The sequence below is a fragment of the Panthera tigris genome, chromosome A1 (assembly GCF_018350195.1).
Source record: "Panthera tigris isolate Pti1 chromosome A1, P.tigris_Pti1_mat1.1, whole genome shotgun sequence".
Lineage (NCBI taxonomy): Eukaryota > Metazoa > Chordata > Mammalia > Carnivora > Felidae > Panthera > Panthera tigris.
Genome location: NC_056660.1, coordinates 9,019,379 through 9,038,665, shown reverse-complemented (window position 1 = coordinate 9,038,665; position 19,287 = coordinate 9,019,379). Strand labels below are relative to the sequence as shown.

Here is a 19,287-nt window from a genome sequence, read left to right as displayed (position 1 = left end):
ACTCCCAAGCAGGAACCTGAACTTCAGTTACCTCCCCTTCCTGCACCCCTTAGCCTTAGTCTGGGTCTTGACCCGTGTGTTCTCTTCCTGACCACTCTGCCTGCTCCACTGGCTTTTGCCTGGTTCGACTCGAGACACCTCAATGCCAAATTTGCCTTATCTCCTGTGTGCTTATTCCTATGGTGGCATTTATCAACTCATCACACGGCATTTTCATTTTCACTTTATCTGTCTCTACCTCTTCCTGGACTCTGAGCAAAGGAGAGAAATGCCTTAAGATAGAGAGACTTGGGTTCTATCAGAGGTGAGGTCAATGCCCTGGTGGCTAAATGAGTGCAATGGGGTGGGGGGCAGGGGACAAGTGCGAAAGCTTGTTCCTTAAACCACTATGACTGTGGCCAAAGGTCACCTTGACAAATCACAGTACCTTTAGGTTATCAGTCCTATAAAGGAACCTTGATGGGGGAAAAAGAGGGAATCGAACTTGAAGATATTTAGCTTACATAGTGTTTCTCAACCATGGCTGCATGTGAGAATTACAAGCGGGAACTTTGAACAACAATACCAAGTCCAGGCCCTGCCCCCGGAAAATCTGATTTAGTTGTTCTGGGCTATGGCTCAGGCATCTATCTGTCTTTTTAAATGGCTCCCAGTGGGGCGCCTGGGTGGCTCAGTCGGTTGAGCGCCCGACTTCGGCTCAGGTCATGATCTCATGGTCTGTGAGTTCCAGCCCCGCGTCGGGCTCTGTGCTGATGGCTCAGAGCCTGGAGCCTGTTTCAGATTCTGTGTCTCCCTCTCTCTCTGCCCCTCCCCCGTTCATGCTCTGTCTCTCTCTGTCTCAAAAATAAATAAACGTTAAAAAATTTTTTTTTTAAAATGGCTCCTAGTGACTCTGATGAGGACCAAGTTGAGAATCTCTGGTCAGGGAGGTATAGGGTGAAAAGGGCTGGCCATGTTTGCAGTGTGTGTGTATGGGGCTCCTGGGAGTACAATTGAGTCAGCCCCGGTGTCCCATCTATGACTTATACAACTTAATTCCATTCTTCTTATCCCAAACTCCTTCAGATCGCAATTCTCAAACCAGAAGCACTCATGCATTCATTCTGCTCCTGCAAGAGTAAAGACTACAGGAGACAAGTCCATGACTAAATCAGTAAGCAAATTATCTCTACTTTCAGAGGAAAGACCTTGGCCGGTTGTGCCAGGGAATTACATTTCTTGAGACCCCTTGTATGTTAGGAGTCTTTATATTGGCATTAGGGGGCTTCCTATAGACTTTCTCAAGAGAAAGAAATGTAGAATCTTACAAAGGGACCCTTTGAAATGATTCTTCCACGGGAGCTAAAGAGGACCGGGCCAACCTTGGGCAAAATTGGACAGATGTGGCAAAGGGTGTCTTCGGGGCTCTTGCTTCTATTTTCTGGCCGTACCAAGGTGTCTGTGCCTCCTTGCCCTCTCCCTCCCCCACCCCCCAGGCATTGTTGGAGACCTTTCTCTGCCTCTTGTGGCATTTTCCTACTCTCAGAGCTTTAATAACTGACAACGAATGGTATAATGAGATAATCAACCAAAGTAATACTTGATTAAAGGTTATTGGTCTCAGAGAAAGAAATACTTCTGTCTAGTTAAAATTCATGAGTTTCCTTGAGAAAGCCCTTAAGGAAAGATCCTAAGATGGGAATCATTTCAGATCCCTAATGGCAGATGGGGGACGATATATTTTTAACAATTTCATTGCTATGCAATTTACATATCATAAAATTCACCCATTTTGCAATGGCCAAAAGGTGGCAGTAACTCAAATGTGCACCAATGGATGAATGGATAAACGAGATGTGGTATATATATACCACGGAAGATTTATTCAGTTTTAAAAAGGAAGGGAGTTCTGACACATGCTGTACCATGGATGAACCTTGAAGACATTATGTTAAGTGAAATAAGCCAGTCACAAAAGGACAATTACTGTCCGATTCTGCTTACATAAGGTACCAAGAGTAGGCACGTTAATAGAGACACAAAGTAGAATGGTGGTTGCTAGGGGCTGGAGGGAGGAGGAAATGGGGGCTTGTTCGATGGGTTTGGAGCCGCTGAATTGTGCCCCTGAAGACGGTGAAGGCGGTAAATTTTATATTACATGTATTTTAGCATAATTACAAAAATAATAAATTCACCCATTTAAAGTGTACAATTTAATGGTTTTTAGTACATATAGAGTTGTGCAACCATTGCAGTAATCTAATTTTAAAACTTTCCCTCCTCTCCCAAAAGCCCCTCCTCGTACCCCCGAGGAAACATTTGGGGAAGAGATTTTTAACAGGCCACAGGTGTTACTCAACACTCATAGACTCTTAGAGAAGGGACCTTAGAGATTTAGTCCTACCTCCTCAGATGAAGAAATCGAGGGTCAGGTAGGCAAAGCGTCTTGGCAAAGGTCTCATAGCTAACTCATGACAGCGTCAGGCCGTTTCATTTCCTGGGAAGTTATTTTTGCTGGTACCAAAATGCTGTCTCTCGCGTTCTTTCAAACTGATGCTTACAGTAGATGAATAGTCTCAGGAGGTATCACTGCTCCCGGTCGGTCGGGGACGACCGGGCTCTTTCTTCAGCCTCCCTTCTCGTCTGCCTGAGTTAGGACGCCGAGAGTAAGAAGAGAAAAGTGGGAGAATTTGAAACTGTTCATTAATGCTCCCTTATGCCTTGGATTCTGTTAGGAAAGAGTTATAACGAGCTTTACTGAGAATGATGTCTCCGCCTCTCTTAGAAGAGCGATCGGAAACACAGCTAGGCGCAGTGGTTTTCCGTTTGAAAGATGTGGCCTTTTTTAGTGGTGGTAGAGGTACCCGGCAACGAGCAGCATCATGTGTCGGAAATGTCAGGGTCTCGGGCTGGCAGTGGCGGTCACTACGTCCGTTGCCGTATGGCTACTAGAAAGCCGCAGAGGAAGTGTGAGCCAGAGTTTCTGTAGGTCCTGCCATCCTCTGCCTCCTGCCTTTCTACCTCCAGTTGCGTTTAGGCCTAGCACAGCCTGGGCCAGGGCGGTCATTGGCTAAAGGTTGGAGTTAGGGGAGTGGTGGATAACTAACTTTGTGAGTTAGTTCGAAATGTGTTTCGTGCTCCTTCTGAACTCGTTGGCCAATTGAAGCATTTTCAATGGCTCTCATTCCGGGAGGCCTGGTGGGAACAGCTGTGTGGTGGCTAACCATGAAGAGGGAGCAACCAACGACCAGAGGCCCTGGAAAATCACGTGGCTAGAGAGTCAGGAATTTCTAGACCAAGGCCTGAAGCCTAATTGTGGTGAGATTTGGGCCTCTTTTTTTCTTCCGTCCTTCGGTTTCTCTGTGGATGGGAGCCACCCTCCCTCCTGGTTACCACCCTAACTCACCACAGGCTGATGTGGGTCCCTAGGAGTGCTTGGGATTTCTCCAGCCGGGCTACACAGGAGGCAAATACTCCCAAAGTCCCGTGAGTGTCCATCCTAATGAGACAAACCTGACTGCGGAGATTGCTGTAGGGAATGACACAGGCTTCTCAACAATGAGTTCCCTGAGGACAGTGCCTAGATTATTCATTTTTAAACTCCTGGTGCCTAGCAGAGAGCCTGGATCGTGTGTTTGCTGAATGAATGAGTAGTAACATTTCACATCAAATGACACCTTATTATTTACAAAGTGATTTATTTCCCATGCATTAACTCATCCGCACAACTGGATGGTAGGCAAGACGGTTTTACAGATGAGATCACATCGCTGTAGGTTGGAGAGGTGACTTTCAGACTCTAAATCTGTTGACATTCTTTTATAAGTGTCTTACTGAGACTGCCCTTGCTAAGATACTCTGCCAAAGCACTGAGAGATCTGGACAGGGATTCAGATAGACGTTGGTGGTTTCTGAATTTTGTTCCTAAATCTGGAGTAGCCATAGTCTTCCTCTAAGTTTCTCCCTAATGGTATGATTTTGTGCTATTTGCTAATCACTGTGGGTGTGTAGGTTTTTTATTACATTTGAGTTAAATAAAATTTGGGGGCTGGCCTGGTAAACTGGTGAATCCCCATGTAGTTTGTAGCAGCTATTTCCTATTGATATACATTTGGCGTGATATACTATTGTACCTCATACAGGTTTTGGTAATTTCAGTTAACTGGATTGTAGCTTTGTGGCCCTAGGTCTTCAAGAAACACATGTTCAAACATTCTCCCCGCTTAATGAGATCCTTGTTCCTGTTGAACTTCTACGACCTTATTGGAAATCAATGATTGCTTCTGATCTTCCAAATGCAATGCTGAAAAGACCTAGATGAAATCACTATACAAAATGCTTTGAGATTGCAGGATGTGGAGAGCGCGCTGTCATTAAAATGAATGATTCTTCTTGGAGGTAAACCGTATTTTTAGTCTGTGCGTATATTGTGCTTGAGGGGATTTCTCTGTGCAGAATTATTTTCTCCACATAATTCACACGCTCACAGCACTCCTGGTAGCAGGTATCACCTAACTCCTAGAGGGCAGCTGAGCTAAAGCGAGCTTTCCTTTCCTGGCAACTGTTGCTAGGAGGGGCGTGGCTTCGGAGTCCCGAGAGGCCGCCTTAGGCCGCCCCCCCCCCCCCCCGCCCGGCGTAGACTACACTTCCCATGATGCTCGAGGGTGGTCTCCGTAGTGACGCACTGGGTGTCCGCGGAGCGAGGGGGGAGGGGGGGGCGGGGAAGAAAGGAAGGCGGGGGCGGTGGCGGCGGCTGCGAGGAGGGGCCGTGCTCTCCCCGGGTCCCCGACTTGCGCTCAGGCGGCTGCCGCCGCCGCCGCCATGTTGGCTTGAGAGGCGATGACAGGAGGCGGCTGCGGCGTTTGAGACTGAAAAGTGGAGGAGGTGGAGGAGGAGAGACAAAGCTCCGAGAGGAAACCATTCCCGGGCCGAGGAGAGGGAGGACCCGGCCTCTTCCGGGGACCAGCCGAAGTCGGCGTCGGAGGGGAGGGGAAGGCGGCGACGGGGGGTGGCGGAGGCAGGAGAGGAGCGCCGAGAAGCCGGAGACGATGCGCCCCGAGACCCGCCGCTGCCCGGAGGCGCCCGCGGCCTGAGCCCCGAGGGGCCGTGGGGTCTCCCGCCCGGCCCGAGCTCCCCGCGCCCCCACCTCCCTCCCCGCGCTCGCCGCCCCGGGCTTTCGCTTCGGCCCCCAACTAGTTAAATGCCCTTGAGCGCGGGTTTCCGCGGCCCGGCTCTGAGCCCCGGCAGCGCGAGTTGAGCCGTTTCCCCGAGCCGACCGCCGGCGCCGGTTCCTGCGCGGCCGCCACTCACTGCTCCCGCGTCCATGTGTAGCCACATAGTTATCTGTGTACATCCACGCCGGGGCATTTTCCTCCTGCTTAATGAGGACTTGACTCGGGAGCAAGTGTGAATCACTGCCGGGCTGGGAAAGGAGGAAGGCGGATTTAACCCCCTCCCACCCCGCTCCATGTCCGTGTGTCACTCGGCTCGGTCTACCTGGCGCGGCCGGTCCTGGAGCTGCTGCTGCTGCTGACGACGACGACGGGGGCTGCTGCTGTCCGCCCGGGAGTTCCCTCCGGCTCCGGCCACCCAGTTCCTGGGGATTGTTCCTCTTCGCTCGGAACCTCGGCCAGGCCGGCGCTGTGACTCGGAAAGAACTTATTTTTTGGAAAGCACATCACGAACCGATCGAGATCGTTGAGGTTGATTTCTGTAGCTTGAAGACTTCTGCTCTTTTTTGTTTGTTGTAATTTTTTCCCCCCCCCCGGTAAACATCTGGGTGTATATCAAACGGCAAGATGTCCAGTAATGTCCCGGCGGATATGGTAAGTGAAGGATAAGTTACGACACTGATTTAATTGTGGTTTCCAATCTTATTTAATCAGAAAGGATGCAGGCGTGGGGTGAAGGTCTGCGGGGGACTGTTGAAACGCCACGGTGCTGGGAGATTTGGAGAAGTTGGAGGTTCTGGTGTCCCCGTCTTAGGAAGTACCGCTTTTAATATGGCTTTTCTCATTTGGTTGTGTTTTCTGAATCATTTAAGACGATGGAGAAGTAGGGAAGATGTGGCAATGTAGCTTGAAGTGGAGAAAATCTCCCCCCTGTCTGTTAGAAGCCTTTGAACACTTGATCTTAGAGCTTCTGAAAACGTCAGTGACAGTGGGCAGAGCTGAGGACGGGTGTCCTTACTAGATACAGAGGTAGACGGGAAAACGGGAATCTTGTTCTATGACACTGACGGGATCATTAATGCAGTAGATACAAACTTGATGTTTTCAAGCGCAGGGACGTGTAGGTCTGCAAGAAAAAGTCTACTGGAATTCGCTGGGAGCTTTTCAGTATGTCTGGGTGAACAAGTACGGCAACAGAAACGTTAAGATGTTTTGGAATTTTTACAGATCTAGACTGACCGCATATTGGTGCTTCTTACGGATTTTCAGGACTTTCAGTAGCAAATATTTACTCGTATTACATCATTGGACTTTTCAAAGCTAATAAAACAAATTATTGAGCCTTGATCCTTGAATGTTGAGAACTTGAAACAAAAAGTACTCTTGCTTATTGATGCTTTTCTTTGTGTTTCTAAAGGTTCATGTTTGTTAATATTGTGAGTGTGTTGGTTAACAGTAACCGTGCAGGCTTACAGTGCTGGGAGGGGGTGGGTTTGTGCGAATTGAAATTACACTTCGCAGTCTTAGGGACGAACATAATGCAATTAACAGGAAGATGAATGATCTTGTTTATGAAAGAATTGAAGTTAACATAACATTAACATTTGAGTGTTCATGTATTCCAGTGAAAAAACAAAATTGAACTTGGCTGGTTAAATTTTAAAATGTCAGATGTTTCTATAGGATCGAACCTCATTTACAGACTCACAAAAAACCCAAAAACCACCCGCCTGAATGGCTGTAAATGGCATCTTTGACCTTGGTTTAAAGCCATTTTGCTTACGTTTGATTTGCCATTTAACATGCTATTTTAATGTATAGGAACCACAATGTTCTGTCTCGTGTGGCCACACAGCAACTTACACTCTTTTTCCTGAATCTTAAAACTCGTGCATCGTCCCTTTAGTTTTCCTTTCCCTCCTGGTGTGCACACCCCAGAATGGTCTCCTGCCTGCCCCATTAATGGTAGCTGGATATGGTTTCCTCCACTCCACTCTCGAAGTTGCCTACATAGGTCTCTGGACTGAGCTGGAAAGTGCTATTTGCCCTGTTAGTTGAGTGTTTTTTGGGCTCATCACCCCCAGCAAAGATTGGTTCTCTAAAGCCTCCATTTTATATCCGTGCAAGGTATGTCCACTCTAAGTACTGTTTATTCTGCCACAGAAACTGTAATGAAATAGATTTGTGTCATGAAAACAGTGCCACTACTTTCTTTAGGCCCAGTGCCGAAGACAAGCTGGAATGTGCGTAGCATCAGTTACAAATTGAAATGATTTGGGGAATACGGTTTCCAAGTCAGAAGGTTCGGAAGCTAATGCTCAGATCAGGGGGACGGGAACTAGTGGCAAGATTTTATTAATAGGTGCAGTTATAAAATATAACTATTTCTGTTTTAGACTGTATTTTAAGGCCTTGCTTCGGTGGTGCTTTGAGATCCCTTGATTAAAGGTGATATGCAAGGGCAAAGCAGTATTATGTAATAAACATATAATGCCCTGATGATGCTGTTTCAGAGTGTGCCTAATCTACACCTCAGATTAGATTGTTCTGAGTCTTTTTCATGTCTAGTTTTGAAGTTGCTCAACTTGTTGGAAGTCTTGAGGCTTTTTTCCTCCTATGTCACAACCTCTTAAAGCTTCATTTGCTGTTACTTCCTTAACATTGCATTTTTGCTTAAAAAGTGCCTTCATTAGATACGTGCCTAGAATTCTCAACTTTCTGAAACATAGCATGACAAATATTGGTTAGAAGTTGTTGATTAAAATGTTTTGTATTTGTGAAACTCTTCGTATCAATAACTGATAGTTTGCGTTTACTTTCAGAACAGTTTTACCACTTCGAATCCTACCCAACCCCCACCGCTTTCCACAGTCTGACCTTTTTTTTGCAGCATAAACTCCAAACTGATCAGGATACGTATGAATACATACATTTTTGCTAGGTGCAGTAAAATTTTCGAGTTTCTAAGTGGTGACAGCTAGTATGTGCTGTGTAGAAACAAATGTTACGCTCTTTTACATGTTAATGATGCTTGTCTGTTGTAAAGGAAAATTCGTAGTTGGGAGATGAGGTGGGGCAGTGAAATTATAACCTCTATCATGTTTTCATTAAAGATAATTCATTCTTGAGCTACAGTAATTGCTAAATCAATTGATGTTTTTGATAAAGTCTTTATATGACAACGATTGTGACTGACTTTAAAATAGGTTTTTTAGCATCGTTTTTTGTTTTATAAATATAACTCACATTTCCAATTTCTTTCGAAACATTCAATAAATTTTTGTGTTTACCATAGGAGTCTCTTTTTTTATAATCCGAATTTAGCAAATCCATCTTTTTTGGAGGGGGAGTGGCACCCCTAGTGAATGGGTTTGTAAAATTTACAGTTGGTACTTTAGCAATTAACATTCTGTAAATATGATCTATAAATAAGTGTATTTACATAAAATACTGGTTTTTCTTTTGCTAAGCGTGATTGGGTTTGAACTAAGAGATTTACTAACATTCTAGTGTAATAACTTATTTGTGAAAAAAGTCTAAAAATATCTGAACAGAATATCATTGTAATGCGTTGTGTTTAAATGATTCATTTCCTTTATGTTTGTTTTCCCAGCCCAAATCATAATTCATGATGGGGCAGTATTTATTGTTAATAATTGTAGGATGGATTATGTTGATGAGTTTAGGTTTTCTGAAAGAGGATATTTACTCTTTCTGTTAATAGTAAGGCCTAAGGCTGGGTAGATAAGGTGATGATTTTGTTTTCTGGACTGGGAAAGCTATCAAGAAATAAATTACTGTATTTATGAAAGTATTATAGAAAACATTTGAGCTACTATTTAGAGCTTTGGACTAAAATTATATTTTATGATATCTATAAAATTGAAAGCCCTACTTAAGAAAGAAATTGGCCGTGTGAGGATAACAGCAAAGCAATTTTGGTATTTGAAACATTTTTCGGTGATGAAACTCTTGGAGAAAAGCTCTATCTTTTTAAGCTGTTCATGTAGAAATTGTAACAGATAGAACAATTTTTAGTCTGAGGTTAAATAAGATCGTGATAATTTGAGTTTTTTCGGTGCTTCAGGACTATTTTTATTGTAACGTATCTCTTCCATTTGTGGAGAAATGTGGGAGCCCTCTGGTGGACAGGAAATTACCAAAATGAATTTCCTTTCAAAGTGAACTTCTATCACTTTTCCAAGTTGAAGTAAAATGAGCGACGTAGAGTCTACCAGGGGAGGATGTCATGCTAGAAAAAGGCCCAGGGAACAGAACATTTTTAACTTCGAAAAAAGAGGATGTAGTACCTCACATGTTCTCCTTACCTACAGCTCCTTTTAATTTTTCTTTCTCTTGCTGGAAGTCTTCTTTCAAGTGTAAGTGGAGAGGTTTTATGAAGCTAAAGGGTAGATAAATAAGTACGTTTGTATATAGAAGTATGTGACCTGAGGAACAGCTTGAAGAATGTATCTCCAGTGGAACGTTCTTCTAAAATTGTTTGCCTTGAATATGTCTTGCATTCGGTGTTCTGGATGAGACACTTATTGTTAAGAAAACAAAAGGCAATTTACCTCAGCTTTGAATGCCTTTTCCTTTCTAGCTCTGAATCCTACTCCGGCTCATGTTCCCCTCCTGTGAAAATGGCTTTTAGTTCATGTCCAGCCCTCACGTGTGAATCCTTTTCTGTCAGTGCGTTTGAGATTCTTCTTCTACGATGACAATTATATAGATATGTCTTATTTCTGATTTTTAAAACAGAATAGATATTTAAGAACAAATGAGTGAATTTTCTTGACTCACGGAGCATTATTTTCTTTGTTACTTATAGAAAAAGTAGATATTGTTCCGTACCACTGCTAATTATGCTGTTAAATATGAAGTGTAGGATGTCGTCTTCTCTTTCTACTTTGAATATGAAAAATGTATTTTTAATATTAAGGCTTGAAATTATTTTAAATTAGTGGTTGCCTAATAATGGCTCTAGTTTTCATAATAAGGAACAGTAAAAGTATTTTAGGAGAGCGAAATGTATGCTTCTTAAATATATTCTTTAAGAATTCCACTCATTCTGGGAGAAGAAATTGAAAGTGATTGTAGAATATATGCTAACTGGAAACACTGGGGAATAAATCATTCTAAATCAGTAAATTTTCTGAGTACATGAAGGCTCTTTTGGAAATAGTTCAATCTAACAGGATTACTGTCCTGTGTACTTAAGCATAATACACTACACATAATTTAACTTATTTTGGGTGATCTAGAGTCATCATTTGAATAATATCGATTGGGTTCAATGAGCGTTCCTTGTTGAGTACTTCTCTGTGTAACGTATCATTATTCTATAAGCTACAATTTCACACCCTGAACACCTAATATAGATTGTGAAGCTTTATGCCCCTTCGCTGTGTCAGTAATTTACAAAGTGACATGAGGCAAGTCAGTTGAGATGTGAGAATAATAAGATTAGAATTTGTATTGGTTAATTTTATGCTCCAAAAAGGGGGAGGCATTGAGGTTTTGTATTAATATATGGATTGTCTCTGAGGCTTTTCTAGGCCCACATTCAGATGGTTACAATAGTGTGGTTTGCTGCGGGAACTTGGGGGAGTTGTGTAATGTAGAAGCCAACAGCATGAGTTTTCTCAGAAGTTTTGTGGTGTTTCTGTGGTATATTACATAGTTACTTTAAAAAATGCCTTTTAAAAGACTATGACTTTGAATTGAGATGGGGAGCAGAGGCTCACTGTCCCAAGTATTTAAAAGGGTTGCAAAAAAAGGAGTTGTAGAACTTAAACCTGAATTACACATTTTATTATAGATGCTGATTTTTTTCCATGGTGATAAGAAGCTATCAGTATTATGCTACCTAGCAGATATTTTTGAGAAAACAAACAGTAAGTTGTCTCCCCAAGGCAAAATTGACATTTTAATCATTAAGTGAGAAAGTATCTGCTTTTCAGAAGAGACTAATGTTATGGAGAGAGCATTTTGAAAACATGTTTAGACATTTCCAGTCTGTTGAAAAATCTTACAGAGAATTTCGGTGGACTTTGGACCCATTTGTTAGAACCTAAAAAGCAACACATTTTACTCAGCTTGCAAAAATATCTGACGTCAGGAAAAAGAAAATGTTCATATCGTTGACATCTGGTAACTGACTTTAAATTTTTCTTTTTCTTTTTTACTTTTTTGAGTTTGTTTTGAGAGAGAAAGTGAGCAGGGGAGGGGCAGAGAGAGGGACAGAGAGAATCTCAAGCAGACTCCACGCTGTCAGCACAGATCCTGATGTCAGGCTCAAACTCACGAATAGTGACATCGTGACCTTTTTTTTGGTTTGTTTTAATTTTAATTTTTTATTTTTTAAAATTTACATCCAAATTAGTTAGCATATAGTGCAACAATGATTTCAGGAGTAGATTCCTTAGTGCCCCTTAATGACATCATGACCTGAACCAAAACCAGGAGCTGGATGCTTAACCCACTAAGCCACCCAGGTGCCCCCAGTAACTGACTTTGAATGAAAACTTGTGCGGGGGTGCCTGGGTGGCTCAGTCAGTTGAGTGTTCAGCTCTTGATTTCGGTTCAGGTCATGACCCCAGGGTCCTGGGATCAAGCCCTGTGTGGGGCTCTGCGCATGGGGCCTGCTTGGGATTTTCTCTCTCCCTCTGCCATCCTGCGCCTCCCCCCCCCCCCCAACACCCCACTTGCTGCGCACATGCTCTCTTTCTCTGTAAAATTCAAACAACAACAACCAACTTGTGCATATTTGGTGATGGAAAAGTGATACAGTTTAGTAAACCAGTAAGTGACATATTTTTCCATAAAGATCTATGCATCTTTGTGAACTAAGTTTTTCAGTTAGGATTTATAGCAGTGCTTTTTTTAAAGTTTGTTTTTATTTATTTTCATAGAGATACGGAGAGCAAGTGGGGAACAGGCAGAGAGAGAGGGAGGCAGAATCCCAAGCAAGCTCCATGCTGTCAGTGCAGAGCCCAATGCAGGGCCTGATCCCATGAACCCTGAGATCATGATCTGAGCCGAAATCAAGAGCCAGACTCCTAACCAAGGCGCCCCTGACTTATAACAGTTCTTAAATCGTCAAAATACATTGAACTTTACAAATTGAGAAAGCAAGATTTCAAAAAAAATTTTTTTTAATGCTTATTTATTTTTGAGACAGAGACAGAGTGTGAGTCGGGGAGGGGCAGAGAGAGAGGGAGACACAGAATGCAAAGTAGGCTCCAGACTGTCAGCACTGAGCCCGATGCGGGGATCTGAGCCAAAGTCGGACGCTTAACTGACTGAGCCACCCAGGCCCCAGGAAAGCAAGACTTCTAAAAAGGCATGTTAACAGTGCTGTCACTTAAAATGTTAATAGTAATAGCATTTTTAGTGATTGCAAGATTAAAACAAATTAATATTTAACATGGTCAATAGTTAAAATTGAAAACAATATTTTAATCTTTTGATTTGTTTTGGTATTTGTTTTATAACGCACATAAAATACGATTTGTAAATGAAGATACATATATTGGAGGTATATGCGCAAGTATTTTAGAGCTGGGATGTTCAGTCAAAAGAATTTAGAACCATTGCATAAGATGACTGCAGATTTCTGAGCTTTTTAAGTTACTGTGTTTGATATTTATAGTTGTTTTTGTCCCCTGCCTTGTTGAGCAGTTATATTTTTCTTTGGTCAGTATGCTTACCTCTCGCTCTCTCTGACCATTTACAGTTGCTGATTCTTATTTGCTATGGATGTGGAAGACAGATTTTCAAAGTGTATTAAAGTATGTTAAAAATATCAAATGGTGTCCAAGGAGGATTTTCAGGAGTTGCTCTATAGCAAAGTGCATGATCTTTATTTCATGGACTTGATCATGTCTATTCTGGTTGCTTAGAGTTCTGTTCACTTGAGGGGCTCATTTTCTGATCTTAACTGTGTTTTGCAGAGATGTAGATTCTTGATAGTGAAAGGTACATGATTAAAACAATAAAATTACACGTACAGCTTTATTTTGAGCTGAGAGCAAGGAGTAGGTAGTCTTTGCTGTGTACTTGCTATACCAGGCAGCTGCTTGGCATTTTATTTATCATTTTACATGATAACATTTCCTTTAAGTGACCCTGGGTAAACAGAGTTGGTTTATAGGTAAAGAAGCTGCCACTGCCTACCAGGGTAAGACCACCAGGAATGCATCTGGAGTGAAACAAATTAGGTTAATGACGTGCTGCAGCAAGGAAGGGCGCCTGCCCGAGGAACCATGCCAAGCCCCAGTGACAGGAAATGGGAGAGGTTTGGGGTAGGGTTTGGGTCGTGCTGCATGATTCTAATGAGGAGCCGGGGGAAGTACAGACTAGCTCTGGATTGTATACCCTCAGCCACGAAGTGCAGGTGGGTTAGTAATCTCTCAGTGATCTCTCAGCTGTCTTTGTTTAGGAGGCAGGAGAAATAAAGGGGCTGGGGCAGATGTTAGTCATTTTGGAACTCTGGTGTGGCCGTGGGAGAAGTTTTGTTGCCTATTGGTCTTCTCTTGGCCTTGCTGTGTCTTGTCCAGACATCACAGGGTGATTATCAGCAGAGCTGCTTTTTACTTTCTCACAGTCGAGGTTTAGAGAGGGTAAGGAGGTCATAGAGCCAGTAAAAAGTAGAGCCGGGATAGGAGTTTGAGTCTGATGGTAACAGTGATAAGCGAGCTAAGCCCTGTCCCCCTCCTGTACCTGCTAAATCCCTCAAGCACATTCTCCGAAGCAGAATACCTTAGATTCCTTACCAACACCTTCCTGCTGGCGTTCACTGCTGGTTGGTCTGAGATAGCGTGGTAAGGTAGAGCTGACACCTGTTTTATAGATCTTGGCAAAATACCGTATAACATCTGGGTTGGAATGATTGTAATGAGCGTGGATTCTTTTATTAATTGCTAGAATTAAAGGGAGTTTTCTTTAAACTTGTTGGAGCTTTGAGTCTCCAACAAGTTGGAGCTTTGAGAATATATATATCATACAGTAGAATTTTTTCCTATAAACTCACCACTTTGAATGTAGAAACTATTATTGCTTTATATATCTAACGCAGATTTTTAATGGATTCAGTGCTTTCAGAGTATTTTGGTTTTGTCTTTGTACTGTACATACTTTTGTATTGCAGGTTTTCTATTGATTGGTTCAAATCCAGTAGCATTTTTGTGGTCTATATAAAATATATATGTGGGCAATTTTCTGTGACTAGATTCTGTGAAGAAAATGTTCTTCCTGCTGATGAAAATTGTCTGAGGCGTTAAATCTTTTGTTTATGAACTTAAGATGGTAATTCATTATGTTTAGACAAAATGTTCTCATGATACATGTTCAATTTTCCTTACTTTCGTATAAAATTAGTGTTTTTGCCTCAGAAATATTCCTGCTTTTGTATGCTGCTTTTTTCACTTAGTCATGTCATAAAGAGCTATCCATACAAATAAGTGTAGAACCATATTATAATTTTGAACTGATTCTGATGTACATAAATTGTTTAGCTAATTTCATACCTATGGGCATTTAAAAGCTATTATAAACAATGATCTAATGCATATTTTAAAACATATCTCTGTACCTCGTCTGATTATTTTATTTAGTTTTTAAAAATGTTTGTTTTTGAGAAAGAGAGAGAGCACGAGCACAAGTGGGGGAGGGGCAGAGAGAGAGGGAGACACAGAATCTGAAGCAGGCTCCAGGCTCCGAGCTGTTAGGGCTCGAACCCACGAGCTGTGAGATCATGACCTGAGCTGAAGTCGACGCTTAATGGACTGAGCCACCTACGCGCCCCTGGTTATTCTCTTAGGATAAAACTCTTAGGAATGTAGTTGCTGTGTGTTAGATATGCGTTAAAATTTGGGGGGGGGGGGGAAGAGGGATACATATTTATAAGTTTAAAGCATCCTTGGAATACTCAGTAACTTTAACTTTTGTTTATGCGTTACCCTGTTCGTATGCTAGATTATATTTCATTTACAATGTTTGCATTTTTGTTCATGAAAGAGGTTGACTAGTAAAGGTTTAGTTGTCAAGCTTACGATGACTTCATAAAATGAGCTGGGAAATGTTTTTGTATTCTTTGGTAGAGTTTGTGAGGATTGATTTTATTTCATCTATAAATGTTTGGAAGAATTCACTGGTGAAGCCATCTGGAGTTTTCTTATGGGGATTGTTGACTCTTTCTTACATACATACATGAAGGACTATTCACATTTTCTGTTTGTCAATTTTGACAAGTTTTGCTTTTCAAGGGATTTGTTCATTTTATCAAAATTTTCCGATTTGGCTTACAATTTTACACGCTATCTTTTTATCTATCTATCTATCTATCTATCTGTCTATTTATTTGATGTTCATAATATCTGTAACGATACCTGCGTTTTAAATCTGCTTACTGGTGATTTGTGCTTCCTCTTTATCTCCATCAGTTTTTAAAGAGCCAATTTTCAGATTTAAAACATTATTTTCTAATTGGTTCCTGCTTTTACCTTTATTTCTTTCCTTCTAGCTTTTTATTTTTATTTTTTTAAAAAAATTTTTTTAGGGGCGCCTGGGTGGCTTGGTCGGTTAAGTGTCTGACTTCGGCTCAGGTCATGATCTCACGGTCCGTGAGTTCGAGCCCCGCGTCGGGCTCTGTGCTGACAGCTCAGAGCCTGGAGCCTGCTTCCGATTCTGTGTCTCCCTCTCTCTCTCTGACCCTCCCCCATTCATGCTCTGTCTCTCTCTGTCTCAAAAATAAATAAAATGTTAAAAAAAAAAAAATTAAAAAAAAAAATTTTTTTTAACGTTTATTTTTGGGACAGAGAGAGACAGAGCATGAACTGGGGAGGGGCAGAGAGAGGGAGACACAGAATCGGAAGAAGGCTCCAGGCTCTGAGCCGTCAGCCCAGAGCCTGACGCGGGGCTCGAACTCACGGGCTGCGAGATGGTGACCTGAGCTGAAGTCGGACGCTTAAACCGACTGAGCCACCCAGGCGCCCCTCCTTCTAGCTTTTTAAAAAAATTTAATTTGCTGTTCTTTTTCCAGTTTCTTGAGATGGACACTCAAATCATTAACTGTCAGTCTTTTTTTCTTAATTTTTTTTTTAATGTTTGTTTATTTTTGAGACAGACAGAGACAGAGCATGAACGGGGGAGGGGCAGAGAGAGAGGGAGACACAGAATCCGAAGCAGGCTCCAGGCTCCGAGCCATCAGCCCAGAGCCCGACGCGGGGCTCGAACTCACGGACCGCGAGATCGTGACCTGAGCCGAAGTCGGACGCTTAACCGACTGAGCCACCCAGGCTCCCCAGTCTTCTTTTTTTAATGTATGTATTTAAGTCATGGAATTTCCCTATAAAAGCAACTTTAGCTGGATCTCACAAGTCTGATATGTTTTTATTTATCACTCAATCCAAATATTTTAAAATATCCATTGTGGTTTCTTATTTGATCCGTGGGTTATTTCACCAGCTGTGAGATCATGACCTGAGTGGAAATCAAGAGTTGGACGCTTAACTGAGCCACTTGGGCACCCCTGGGTTGATCCATTTATTGTCATTATCTCTAGTAATAATCTTCGCCTTAAAGCTTGCTTGCTTATGTATGTATGTATGTATGTATGTATTGGATGTAGTATACTTTTGGCTTCTGTTTCCATCTTTTTTAAAAATGTTTCTTTGGGGGCGCCTGTATGGCTCAGTCGGTTGAGCGTCCGACTTTGGCCTAGGTCATGATCTCACGGTTTGTGAGTTTGAGCCCCGCGTCGGGCTCTGTGATGACAGCTCAGAGCCTGGAGCCTGCTTCGGATTCTGTGTCTGCCTCTCTCTGTCTGCCCCTCCCCCACTCATGCGCGTGTGCGCGCGCGCTCTCTCTCTCTCTCTCTCTGTCAAAAATAAACATTAAAAAAAATTGTTTAAAAAAAAGAGGACTTTTCAAAAAAAAAAAACAAAAACACTTCTTTGTCCTTAGAGATAAGATGAATCTCTTCACATACCATATAGTTTTTTTTTTTTTTTTTTCTTAAACTTGATAATCTGTGTTGTTTCACATTTAATGTAACTGCTTTAGCACAATTTGGGGGTTTAAATTGACCATTTTTATTTGTTTTCTACTTGTACTATCTTTTATAACATCTTTCCTCATTTCTTGCTTTCTTTTTGATTAAACATTCCCCCCCCGCCCCCATGTTTCCCCTCTTAGCTTTTTTGTTATAAATTCTTTTATTATCTCCTTACTGGCAACCTTAAGATTACAATATACATCTTTGACTTATTTGAGTCTATCGTAAGTTATTTCCTTACTGCTTCCAGGAAAATGGAAAGGCCCTACAATATTTGAATCCCATTTCTGTATTCCATGCTTTGCTTTATTGTAAACCCCCAAAGATGACATTATTGTTGCTGCTGAGATAATAGTAATGGTAGTAGTAATTAGTAATAACAGTGTTGCTGTTTTTATTAAAATAGCCGTTACTCATCACTTTATCATCACATTTACCCTTTTTGGAAGTTCATTTCTTACTGTTTCGCTGCAGTGACCTCTGGGTCATTTTCCTTTGTTATAAGGAGTTCCCTGTAGTATTACTTTCAGTGCAGGTCTTCTGGTAATAAATTCTCTGCCTTCATATGCCTTAAAAGTGCATTTGTTTTGCCTTCATTTTTAAAGGGTCTTTTCTTTCTGCACTTTCAACTTATTTTATAATTTCTGGCTCCCCTTGTTTCTGTTAAGTCAGCTTTTGGTTTTACTGTTGCTTCTTTGAAGTCAGTGTGTTTTTCTTTGACAGTGTTTAAGATTTTATCTTTGTCTTTGGTTTCCACCAATTTTACTATTGTGTGCTTATGTATGACTTTTATTGTAATTATTCTGTGTAGAGCTTGTGGAGCATCTCGACTCTGTGGCTTGTTATCTTTTGTCACTTTGGGGATTTTCTACACTTGATCTTAGCCAAAAGGCCGAGAAGCGATTACTTTGGGGATTTTCTTAGCTGCTATTCTTTAAATATTGTTTCTGTTCAGTTCTCTCCTTTCCTTCTGTGACTACAGTTACATGTATGTTAGGTCATTTCATAGTTTCTGACCACTCACCCCTACCCTACTCTGTCATTTTTGATATTTTTTTTACTGATTTCAAGTTCACTTACCATATCTTCTCTGTGTACTGTTCACTTATACCCAATTATTAAACTCTCAGTTTCAGTTTCTGTATGTTCAGGCCTAAAATTTACAAGTTCTCACAGTGTGTACATAAATTTTCTTGAGCACATTCATCATTGGTGTACTATTCCTGTCCGATGACTCTAATACCTAGATTACCTGCGAACCTGTTTCTGTTGTCTGGTTTTTGATCATTTGATCCTTTTTCCTAGGATACTTGGTAATGTTTTATTAACATTATGATGAAAAATTATAGAGGATTTGAATGATGTTATCTTTTTACAGGTAGGTTTTAATATTCTCTGGCAGGCAGTGAGGAAAACATTGGTCACTTTAATTCATCAGTGATTGATATGACATGAGGCTGAATTCTGGGCTGTCAGGAAATTCACTCCTAGTTTGTAGCCCTTCTGTACTCTCACTTGAAAGTTTGGAGTATTTACCAAGATGTTTCTTTTTGGTAAGCCTTGGCAATTGTAAGTACAATTAACCCTTGAACAACACAGGTTTGAGCTGCACAGGTCCACATATATGTGGATTTTTTTTACAATACTGTCAATGTATTTTCTTTGTGATTTTCTTAATAATATTTTCTTGTCTCTAGCATACTTGATTATAAGAATATATATATATAATACCAATAACTTACAAAATAAATATGTGCAATAATTGTTTATCTTATTGGTAAGGCTTCTGGTGAACAGTAGGCTGTTATGTTTTGGGGGTGTCAAAAGGTATATGTGGATTTGTGACTGCAGAGGGATTGGCACTCCTAAATCCCCATGTTGTTCAAGGGTCACCTGCTGATGAAAGCCCTGCTTAGCCTTTTAGTCTCTTTGCAACATCTTTTTGCTGGTTTTTCCTGCATTTCAGTCCATGTTTATGATTCAGCACATTTCTGGAGGGCAAAAATTGAACCAAATGTTGGGCTCATTCTTTGAGATTCCTTTTTATCTGAGATCCTCAATTCCTGCTTACCTCGGTGG

At 41.6% G+C, this 19,287-nt stretch overlaps 1 protein-coding gene across 1 annotated transcript in view; it reads left to right on the top strand.

The window, feature by feature from the left end:
• The first annotated feature begins 4,734 nt into the window (after positions 1-4,734).
• Positions 4,735-19,287, top strand: part of UBL3 (ubiquitin like 3) — a 65,629-nt gene continuing 51,076 nt past the window's right edge. The window contains exon 1 of the mRNA XM_007074339.3: positions 4,735-5,804. Within this exon, the coding sequence (XP_007074401.1) occupies positions 5,778-5,804 (27 nt within the window). The 5' untranslated portion in view covers positions 4,735-5,777. The remainder of the gene's footprint in view (positions 5,805-19,287) is intronic.